Genomic DNA, 11496 nt, shown 5'->3' with positions numbered 1-11496 from the left:
CTCCTGCTATATAGACCCGCGCGCCCGCCCCACCGCACTGAACTCGCATCCCCGCATCCAGCAGCCATGGGGAAGGTGAGCCCCGCGCCGGCGGGAGGGGCCTGCAGCCGGGCTGGAGGCCAGGCCTCTGAGCCCTGTCCTTCCCTTCCTTGCAGATCACCTTCTACGAGGACCGGGGCTTCCAGGGCCGCCACTATGAGTGCAGCAGCGACCACTCCAACCTGCAGCCCTGCTTCGGCCGCTGCAACTCCATCCGGGTGGACAGCGGCTGCTGGATGCTCTACGAGCAGCCCAACTACCAGGGCCACCAGTACTTCCTGCGGCGCGGCGACTACCCCGACTACCAGCAGTGGATGGGCCTCAACGACTCTGTCCGCTCCTGTCGCCTCATCCCCCACGTAAGTCCGGTTCCCCTGGGCCTGCCGTGCCCTCGGGTCACACCATTGCTCCAGACGCAGTGGTCAGGCTGCAGGGCGGTGGCCTTCTTTTGCTGGCTCTAACCGGGTTCTCTTTCCCTTTATTAATGTCTTTAAGGTTTCTTTCCACCGAAAAATTGAGTGATGCAACGCTCTTAATTGAAATTGTATTCTCCTTTGCTAAAATTAAACTCACCGGGGCTTCCCTGATGGCGCAGTGGTTGGGAGTCCGCCTGCCCATGTAGGGGACACGGGTTCGTGCCCCGGTCCGGGAGGATCCCGCATGTCATGGAGCGGCTGGGCCCGTGAGCCATGGCTGCTGAGCCTGCGCGTCCAGAGCCTGTGCTCCGCAACGGGAGAGGCCACAACAGTGAGAGGCCCGTGTTCCGCAAAAAAAAAAAGAAAAAAAAAAGTAGGCTTATAAAATTAAACTCACCTCTACTGGGCAAAAGTGGTGCACGGCATTAGTTTAGAGCGTCTGTGCCACAGCTGAGGAATAAGCAACAGGTGAACTCCTCACACCCAGGTGCCCTTAGGTTAGTTACTGGGCTACTTCTCTCCTTCCTCATCTGTAAAGCGGGGTTATTAAGGGCAGTTGGTTCATCGAGCTGTGATGAGGTCAAAAGGAGATTGCCCAGCACCTGGCAAACTACCCCTCCTCCAAATATTAACCGTTATGAATATCAATGGTCCCTCAAGTTCTGCTTTTTGATTAGGCAAAACAAATAACCAACAATGTGATTCCAGTAGCACCTGCAAAGCCCACTGCTACCCAAGTAAAGCCCGAGCAGCCTGGAATTCCACAGTTAGGGAGGCTTTAATTTGCCTATGACAGAGTCCTGTGGAAAATGTACCACTCTGGGGAAATTTGAAATCCCCTCAGAGGGTTGAAAGCCTTGATAGGACCCAGACTGGCCTTAGGAGCCTGGAAGTCTGGGCTTTTACTTTCCAGCCCTGACTCTTTGATTACAGCCTGAAAGCTCTAGTCATTAGTTTCTCTTAAAAGAAGAAAAGACTTAGAATGGTTGCTCCACGTGTGTCAGGCTGTTGTGAAGATCAAATTAGATAACGCACATGTGAGTCTTTTGCAAACCATGGAAGATATCTTATTAGCAGTTTTTTATACCTCAGAATGAATTGCTTATGAGAACCTTTCCTAACGAGGATTTAATGGTGGAAGAAGGAAGAAGGAATTGAGTGGGTACCTGCTGGGAAGGAACAAGCAGATTAAAGAACAAGTGCTCAGGAAGAGACAGACAGGATTTGCCCAGGACTGACAGACTGCCCTTACATTTTTCTAAAGGTTTTATAATCTGTTGATCTAGACAGGCCTCCTTCATGATCTTGAGCTTCTATTTTTATTAATTACCTAAAAGTGTTTTGCCAGACCATATATTAGAGGTGAGAACTGAAACCTAATCATTACGATGACTCTTGCTTTTCAGGATTTTAGAATAGCAGGATTCAAAGCAGAAAGGAAGGGATTAAGGAGTTGCCTGGGCTAGACTGCCACCATCTGTGCTTCACTTCGGGGAAAGCAATTCAACTTCCTCTCTTCCCAGCCTCTTTTAATGCTATTGAGATTGAAAATAATGCCTTTTGCCAGGGATATATTTGTCTTTTTATTTTAATATCTAATTATTTTTATATCCTCCAAGGAGAGCTCCAGACCACCGTTTAAGTCTAAGGAGAGAGCACAAATTATATATATAAAAATTGTCACTTAAGAATGGTACTGGGCTTCCCTGGTGGCGCAGTGGTTGAGAGTCCACCTGACGATGCGGGGGACACGGGTTCGTGCCCCAGTCCAGGAGGATCCCACATGCCGCGGAGCGGCTGGGCCCGTGAGCCATGGCCGCTGAGCCTGCACATCCGGAGCCTGTGCTCCACAGCGGGAGAGGCCACAGCAGTGAGAGGCCCGCGTACCGCAGGAAGAAAAAAAAAAAAGAATGGTACTAAGTAGGTACTAAATATGATTCATGTAGGTTGTGGCCCTAGAAAACTATGGAGCACCATGCATATCTTGATCTATGTGAAGTGCACCCTCTTTAGTTTTGCAGTGTACAATCTACCCAGCTGTACGCAGTGGCCCTGGTGTTGGCTGTCTTTTTAGTATGTCATCTTTGATATAGAAAATATTTTTTTTTTAAAAAGCCCATTTCCCCAGCGGTGTGAGTGATTCGTTGCTAAAGGCTAGGTTTTCTGACTCTTCCCATCTGCTGATTGCTGAACCCAGACCAGCTCCCACCGGCTGAGGATGTACGAGCGAGAGGACTACCGAGGCCAGATGGCGGAGCTCACGGAAGACTGCTCCTCGCTCCGCGAACGCTTCCACTTCAATGAGATCCGCTCCCTTCACGTGCTGGAGGGCTGGTGGGTCCTCTATGAGATGCCCAACTACCGGGGGCGGCAGTACCTACTGAGGCCGGGGGACTACAGGCACTACCACGACTGGGGGGCCCTGGATGCCAGAGTGGGCTCCCTGAGGAGGGCCGTGGATTTCTATTGAAATATTTTAACTCTACCGTTTTCTCCATCTGGAAGCTAATAAAATATTTCCTGTGTGTCTCCTGCAGTTATGTAGCTTTCTTTTCCTTTCAGATTCCTTGGAAAGAAAGGCTCAGCAAAAATAAAGCTGGGAATAATGTGGATTTTCTTACATGTATCAGTGGAAAGGGTGGTGTGGGGTAGCAGTTAAGAGGACAGGCTCTGGAGCCAGAATGCCTGGGTCCACATCCACTTAATAGCTATAGGCAATGGAGCAAGTTAGCACTTTTAACATTTTTGTGTCTCAGTTTTCTAATTTGTAAAAAAGGGGGTAATAATACTTTTCTCTTCATAGGAATTAAATGTGGCTTAATTAAGTTAATAGCTGTAATTCTCTTACAACGATGCCAGGCACAAAGCAACTGATATATAATAAGAACTTACAACGTAAGTGTTCCTTAGTTATTACTGAGTATCTGGACCTTGTACATTAGTGTTTTCAAAGTATCAGTAATGGGTTGAGGATCACCTGCCACAGAATCACCTGGGACACCAGTTAAAAGACAGAATCCTAAACCCCACCCCACAGGTGATTCATATGCAAATGAAATTTAAGAACTGCAGTTCTAAATCTAGTTTGTAGTACTACAGAAGTACATCCGAAAAGATTGAACACCTCCAGGGCTTCCCTGGTGGCGCAGTGGTTGAGAGTCCATCTGCCGATGGAGGGGACATGGGTTTGTGCCCCGGTCCGGCCAGATCCCACATGCTGCGGAGCGGCTGGGCCCGTGAGCCATGGCCGCAGAGCCTGCGTGTCTGGAGCCTGTGCTCTGCAACGGGAGAGTCCACAACAGTGAGAGGCCCGCGTACCACAAAAAAAAAAAAAAAAAATGATTGAACACCTCCATTTTTAGACACTGGGCTCTGTACCAGGAAACAACAATGAGCAGAACTGGGTCCTTGTCCCCAAGAGCTTACAGTCTAGTGAGGGAGCAGAATATCCAACAGAATTTTTAAAATAATTATCCCAGCAGCATGGTTGTTGCATATATGTCTACATGACTGTGGGAGCATTGAGGAAGAAGCCCAAGATACTTGTCAGAGTATCTGAGACGCTCCTACTGCAACTTCATCCATCCCTAGGAAGGACTTCGAATTCCCACCACCACACTGAGAATTATCAAAGATCCGGCTTATTATCAAGTATCAAAGATCCGGCTCCAAAATTCTTCTGGTAAAATTTCTAACAGAATGCTAGGAAAAAGAGATTGAAACAGATTATCATACCGACATGACAGGCAATATAACAAAGGGATTAGAACTCTAAAATATGACTGCAGTTAGACTGCTTTAGTTTGAATCTCAACTGTATCTTGTACGAGCCAGGCAAGAGCCTCAGATCGGGTTCCCCCAGACACAGATCATGAACCAAGGATTCAGGAAAAGTGACTTATGGGGAAGTGCTCCCACAAGGAAAAGTGAGGGAGTTGGAGAAGCAAGATGGGGAAGAAAATGCCAACTTAGCCAGATCCCTTGGAGAGCCTCAGAGCATGGATCATACCTCCAAGTTTCTCCCGCCTGGAGGCAAAGGATCTGGGGGCTGGTTATCCGCCAACAGTCCCCTTTGCCATTGATCACAGGGCAAGGGAGACACAAAACTCCCAGAGCCTTTGGACTCTCCTCACTGGCTGGTGAGGGGCAATCATCAGAAGGCTGCAGGGCAAGCGTTAGCGAAGCCTGCCGAAGCTGGGGGGTGAGTGCTCAGAGCTGGAAAGAAGGCCTGAAAGGATCTGGGCAGAGTGTACCTCGTCAGTATAGTAGGGATAGTAAAAGTCCCTCCCTTGCATGGTGTGACGTTAAAATGATATAAAGCCTGTAAACACTAAGTACAGTGCCTGGCACATGGTAAGTGCTCACCAACTGTCTACAATTATTATTATCACCATCATCATTATCATTATTATTATTAAGTTCTATGGATTTGGGAGAAATGGATATAAATGTTGTGGAAACGCTATGAACTAATCTTGTCCCACAGGGAAGAAAGCATGACACATACGAGGGAAACAATGAGTAATTTGAGTTGACCAAAGTATGAAGAGCGCAGAGAAGTAAGCGAGAAGGTGGTCTGATAGTTAAGGCCAGATCTGGGAGGGAAACAGCAGTGGTCATCAGACCTTGGCTGAGACAAAAGTGATATTGTCAGTAGGCTCAGAACCAGCATCTAGAACCTGAGCTTTAAAGTCAAAAGCATTTTAAAAAATAAAAGGAGAGCAATGGAACAAGCAAAATTATTTCAAATCCACATAAGCAAAAACCAGTAAAGGAGAAGCATTTGTACAAAACACTAACACTGCTTCTTGCTCCACAAGCAATGTGACCCCGTTCTCCTCCAAGAGGCCGAAGCTAGCTGCCTACTCAGACCTGTGAACTGGAAAAGGTGATTGTGTAGGGGCTTCCCTGGTGGCACAGGGAGCACGTGTTCGAGCCCTGGTCCGAGAAGATCCCACATGCCTCAGAGCAACTAAGCCCGTGCGCCACAACTGCTGAGCCTGCGCTCTAGAGCCCATGAGCCACAACTACTGAGCCCGTGTGCTACAACTACTGAAGCCCACATGCCTAGAGCCCATGCTCTGCAACAGGAGAAGCCACCACAATGAGAAGCCTGCACCGCGCAACGAAGGGTAGCCTCCACTCGCCGCAACTAGAGAAAGCCCACACACAGCAACGAAGACCCAACGCAGCAAAAAATAAATAAAATAATTTTTTTAAAAAAAGAAAGGTGGTTGTGTAATAATCAACACAAGCTATTTAAAACCTTTACATTTTCACTGCCACTCCTTCTCACATTACCTTTCATCAAAACTATTCCAATAACTTCTTAACTTAGTTACTTTCTCCTCGGCCCTTCCAGCTCTCGTTAAAAAACAGCTTTTTTTCTCTAAGAACAAAACTAGAATATTGAATATATTATTTGGGCATATGGGTTGCTTCTGTTAAGATTAATTGCTAAGGTTATTTGAAGAAACTTGAAAATAAAAAGAAAGAGGAAGGGGAGAGGAAGAAAACAGAGAGATACTAGCGATGAGAGAATGGTGGCTCAGGACAGGGTGTGGCATTTATGGAGGTGAAAAGTGGTGAGGTTCTGAACATATTCTGAAGGCGGAGCCAACAAAAACTCTTGCTGGATTCAATGTGGAGGTGAGAGAGAGGTTTGGTCTGCGCAACTGGAAGGAAGGAGTTGCCGTCAACCTAAACAAGGAGAACTGCCAAGAAGCAGGTTTGTGGAGGAAAACCAGGAGGTCCCATTTTGGACAAGATGAGTTTGAGGTGTCCGTGAACATCTAAGTGTAATTGTTAACCAGGCAACTGGTTATACTAGCCTGGAGTTCAGGAGAGAGGCTGGGCTGGAGATCTACTTTTGTAACTCATTGGTGGGTAGATGGTATTGAAAGTTATAAGTCTGAACAGGATGCCCAAGGGGGTGTGTGTAAGTAGAGAAGCCTGGGGTGCACTCCAGCTTTAAGAGCACGAGACAAAGAAGAATGTATGGGTCAGGGAAAGCTAAATGCTGTCACAAAGAGCACCAACAGTTCAGTGACTTACACAATAAAAGTTTTATCTTTCATTTAAAAAAATAATAAAATAAAATTTTAAACAGAGGTTTTTTGTTTTTGTTTTTAACATAATGACTTTTTAACTAGTTCTTCAGACCAGATACATCCAGAAACATTGAAGTCAGCAGGAACAATGCCAATATAATTAGAGAAGTGGAATCTAATTGTTTTATATCACTTTTAATTTTTTGCCCATTATACTAAAAAGCACTACATACAGATTCATCAAGGAAAATTGGAAAATTGTAATGAATACTTAAAAATACCAGGATGCCCTGTATACATCTATAAATCTCCTTCAGTTCGAACATAAATGTGATTATGAATAAAGCTGTTACAAACAAACAGACAAAAAATACCAGGGTGCTCATGCACCCACATTTAGAATTACTAAGAGAGTGAGATTAAGGACTTTGAAGCTGTGATAAGTAGAGCGACAGAGGCCTGGTGCACAGCTGCCTAGATTTACTTCCTCTTAGATGAGAGCACCACCCAGTGCTCACCAGAAGGAAGGTAGGTATGGTTTTAAAGTTTGTCCCAACATCACAATTAGTAAGAGATTATTTTGCACCTTTTAAATATACTGTTATGCCGTGTAGTCAAGGTAAACTTATAACTTAGCCAAAGAGCTTATTAAGTAAGTGTAAATTGTACTCAAATAGCAGTGTTTGAGAACTTTGTGACACAGCATAGGCATTTCCTAAGAGAAGGTGAAGAAAGGCATGATGGTTGGTCTGTGTTCACCGAAGCGGCTGTGGCCCTTCGGAGAAGGGAATCCAGCATTTGTTTTTGCCTTTTCACAGAGCCTATGTCTTCTCCTCCATCTCAACATCTGACAGATCCATTTCTAATTTATGAAAGTTTGAGTTCATGAGTAAGATAGATCCCATACCCTTGTTCAAATACTTCCTTCCCTTTCACCTTCAAGCTCAACACCTATTTACTTATGATTTCTCAACCAACTCTTTTTTACATCCTTTACATTTTTTCTTACCATTGTATATGAGTAGTTCTTTTACCAGAATATTGATTCATCTCTTTTAGAAAACAGGGACAGCTATGCCACATGTCATTGGCTGACTTCCTCTGTGTCCCTATCCCTCTCTCAGTGTCTACAGACCTATATGGTTGTTCATAACCCACTGGTCTTAAAATGTCTCAGATCAATCTAGGTGTATTCAGAGATGATGTACAGTGTGTAGGGCAGCGCCTCTGCCCATCCTTGCATTTGAAAGCCACGACCTTGGCTCTTTAGAATAACACCCAAGCTTGCGTCTTGAGGCTGCTTTGAGCACTATCCTCCAAACGATGTTTGTCTTTCTGCCTGAATCCTCCCACTGCCAGCTTATGCTGGTCTCAAAGGTGGGAATTGGGAACTGTTGATAGAGCGCATAAATATAGCTCCTGTTCTCATAGCCTTTGGGCTTTGTTAAGAGTTCCAGAAAACTTTCACCACACGTACCACGTGAAAGGGGACCGCTGCAAATCAGCCCAGATCCCAGAGCCCTACCAGGGTCTACCACACTCCCACTTGGAAACTTCCCTGTTCCCACTGACTCAGACTTTGTGGCCACCTGCCTCACCCTCTCAGGGTCCTGGCTTGGAAAATAAGATAAACCCTGTTGTACCTCATCATCTTTTCTTTCCTTGAAATCAGACTAGTCCATTCTGAACTAAGTCTCACCAGATTCTTCACCATGGTTTCCAGGTCCTACAGCTCACTTTTTGCACCTCTTTTGTTCTTGAAAACTCTTCCTCTTTAATACTTACTTAATCTGGCTTTATTATTTTTTTAAGAACTTCCCTTTTATTTATTTTTATTTTTTTGGTTGCACCACATGACATGTGGGATATTAGTTCCCCAACCAGGGATCGAACCTGCACCCCTTGCACTGGAAGGGCAGAGCCTTAACCACTGGACCGCCAGGCAAGTCCCTTAATCAGGCTTTATTTAAAATGTTTCTTTTCCCCCTTCATCCTCCATTATAATCCTCCATTCAAGGATTCACAGTACTCAATTTTGCCTTTAGGAAGCAGCAGCACTAGAAAAAAAAAAAAAAAGCGGCGGCAGCAACAGATTTCAACTCAACAAATTTAAATTAACTAAATAATCATTACAACTTTTCAAATGCTTCAGCTTTCACAGTTACAGTAAACCATAACCCTCTAGCTGGTTTTCTGTTAGAAGCATTGCTCCTGAATTCTCAAGAGCTAATTTTTGGAATCAAACTTAGATACTAACATTACCATCCACTAGTTGTGAGACATCAGGCAAACACTTAACCTCTCAGCTGTAATGGGGCTAATCACAGAAGCCACATCATGGGGCGTTTGTAAGATGTAAATAATAACATAATGCTATAAAATGCCTGACATATAGTAACTCATTAAATGTTAACTATTGTCGTTACATTTTATTTATCTTTTTATTGTCCTAAGTATTGTATTTTGTACTTGCTGTGGACTTTTAAAAATTATCAAGAAGCCCAAAGCTTGGCTAAAAATAATGTAATTATAAGAGTATGTAAGGGAGCTATAGTACCTAGAACACAGGAAATAATAGATCTACTGTTCTCCAAACTAGTCAAATAAATTTCTCATTTCTAGGCAATACATTGTAAAGGTATCATTACTAACATCACATTTTCTAAAGAGGATACCAGAATTGTGAAGAGTCTAAAAACCATCTCCTAAGAGTAAAGAAACTGGGGCTACTGAAACTGTACAGAAAAAGTCTTTTCAGATATTTAAAAGGATCCCATGTGAAAAGAGCCCAGACTAATTTTCTGAGTCCTGTACAGAAGCAACACCAACGGGTATAATTTATGGGGAGACTGTGATCAGCTCAACACAAAAAAGCCTTTAAAGTAGGTAGAAATAGCAGCAATGTAATAGGCACAGGGTAGTGACCATTCTGTTCCTTGAGGGGCTCAGGCATCCACCGAATAATAGAGTGTTTCTGTGCAGGTGGGAATTGAACTTAACTCTGAGCATCCCTTCTTACTCATGGGAGTGTATTTATCCAATTCTAGGGAGGTGGAGTAGATGTCATCTGTTGCAAGTGACAGATCATCAACTCAAAAGAGTTTAAACTGAAACAGGATTAGAACTAAGAAGTCACAGCTGTTGTCATGCTGAAATGTATTCAAGGGTTCAAGCAATGATATCCTTTCCTTCATGTGGGCTTCATCCTTAAACAGGCTTTCCCATGAGATAGTCCACAGGAATCCAGGATTACCAGATCACTAGTGTTCAAAATCCCCATCTCTCTCCCTAAACATTTAGATCAGGTCTCTTAAAAGGATTCCTGTTAGTCTTGCAGGGGTGAGTTGCCAGCCCTGAACCATGAGTGCTTCCTAGAGGGTGGCATGTTCTAATTGGCCAGCCTTGGTCACATGACCACCATGTGCTGGGGAGATAGGACCTTGGGATTACTCGCCCTACCTGTGGAGGAGCAGTTCTCAAAGAGAAGAGATGTTGGGCTGACAAAAATAACAGATATCTGCTACAAGGGGAGGCTTGAATACATAGATGTGAATAATTATGCCTCCAAAGTCCCTGGATGACCCCAAGAAATCCTCTTCTTCTGTAAGGTATTATCCATTATTCACAGATGTAAAGTATGGACAAAACCTTATTTTCCCTTTTGTAAATGTTTTTCTTTATAGGTCCATATTTTTCTTCTCTAAGAGCTTTATAAGAATAGATGATTATAATTACCAAAGTAATCTAGAAATTCTTTCTAGGAATAACTAGTGGAAAGTAGGAGTCAGTTGGGTTCAATTTGGTGCAAATGAACCACAGATGGAAATATTAGTTTACATAGGCTTAATTTGACCTTTCCTTTACAAATTCAGATTAGTGGAGAAAACCATTTGTAAGAATTAGTTCTTTGAATTGTGACTGTCGTGAATTTGGTTTGGGGCTACCCATTGGTTATTGATTCTTTCCTTCCCAGGAACAACTATTGCTTTCCTGTTTGTCTCATTTTGTGTCCTGGGAACTTTGGTGACTTTTGGAAAGTCCATAATGATGGGGACTGGTAGCCAGGGGGACCAACCTGTAATTAAAAGTTTGAAACATCCAGCCCCACTGCCACCAGCCACCTGTGGGGAAGGGAGAGGTGGTCAGTAATTTAACCAACCATGTCTATGTAATGAAGCCTACTGAACACCCAAAAGGACGAGGTTTGGAGAGCTTCCAGGTTGGTGAACATGTGGAGGTGCTGGGAGAGCTACGCACCAGGCAAGGGCATGGATGCTCTGAGCCCCTTTCCCCACACCTTGCCCTATGCAGCAGCTCTTCCATCTGGCTGTTCTGCCCATGATTTTTAAGTGACAACAAATGACATATATATAACTTTAGACTCTTTAGAATACTAAACCTGTCCTAAGAAATTTTCAGAAACAAAAGAGTAGCCACTTCCTGTGAAAGAAACGAGTTTAATAGCCATGATCTTATCACCAGCTATTTTTAGCAAAAGTCTTTTCTTTAAACCACTACTTATACTCCTTAAACAAATTAAAACTAAAACCTCTTAAAAGTCCTTTTATTAAAAAATATCCTTTCCTAATAAACCTGTAATCTAGTAAATAAACTGTTTCTCTGAGTTCTCTGCGCCAGTCTGGCAAATTAACGAAATTCAAGGAGGAGGTTGTGGGAACCTCCAATTTATAGCTAGTAGGTCAGAAGCACAGTTGATAACCTGGATGGGACTGGCATCTGAAGGGGATGCAGGCAGTCCTGTAAGACTGAGCCCTTAACCCATGGGATCTGATGCTATCTCTGGGTAGATAGTGTCAAAATTGAGTTATATTGTATGACACCCAGTTGGTGCTGCAGAATTGCTTGATGTGGAGGATGGGGGGAACCTCCACACATTTGGGGACCAGAGTACAGAGCGTTTGGAGTATTGTGTGTGGTGTAGGGAAAACAATAGCATGTTTTTTCTTTATATGTAAGCACCCTTCTCCAAT

At 44.0% G+C, this 11496-nt stretch overlaps 1 protein-coding gene across 1 annotated transcript; it reads left to right on the top strand.

Moving 5' to 3' along the window:
• Positions 1–275: 275 nt before the first annotated feature.
• LOC308621553 (gamma-crystallin F) lies at positions 276–2925 on the top strand (the record flags this gene model as incomplete). The annotated part of the gene is made up of 2 exons (XM_081242186.1): positions 276–398; positions 2653–2925. The coding sequence occupies 2 exons, from the start codon at positions 276–278 to the stop codon at positions 2923–2925; spliced, it is 396 nt and encodes a 131-aa protein (XP_081098312.1).
• Positions 2926–11496: the final 8571 nt, after the last annotated feature.

The sequence above is a fragment of the Mesoplodon bidens genome (assembly GCF_964165515.1).
Source record: "Mesoplodon bidens genome assembly, chromosome: 8".
NCBI classification, from domain to species: Eukaryota; Metazoa; Chordata; class Mammalia; order Artiodactyla; family Ziphiidae; genus Mesoplodon; species Mesoplodon bidens.
Note: the sequence above shows the minus strand (reverse complement) of the source record. Positions and strands in the feature narration are given on the sequence as shown.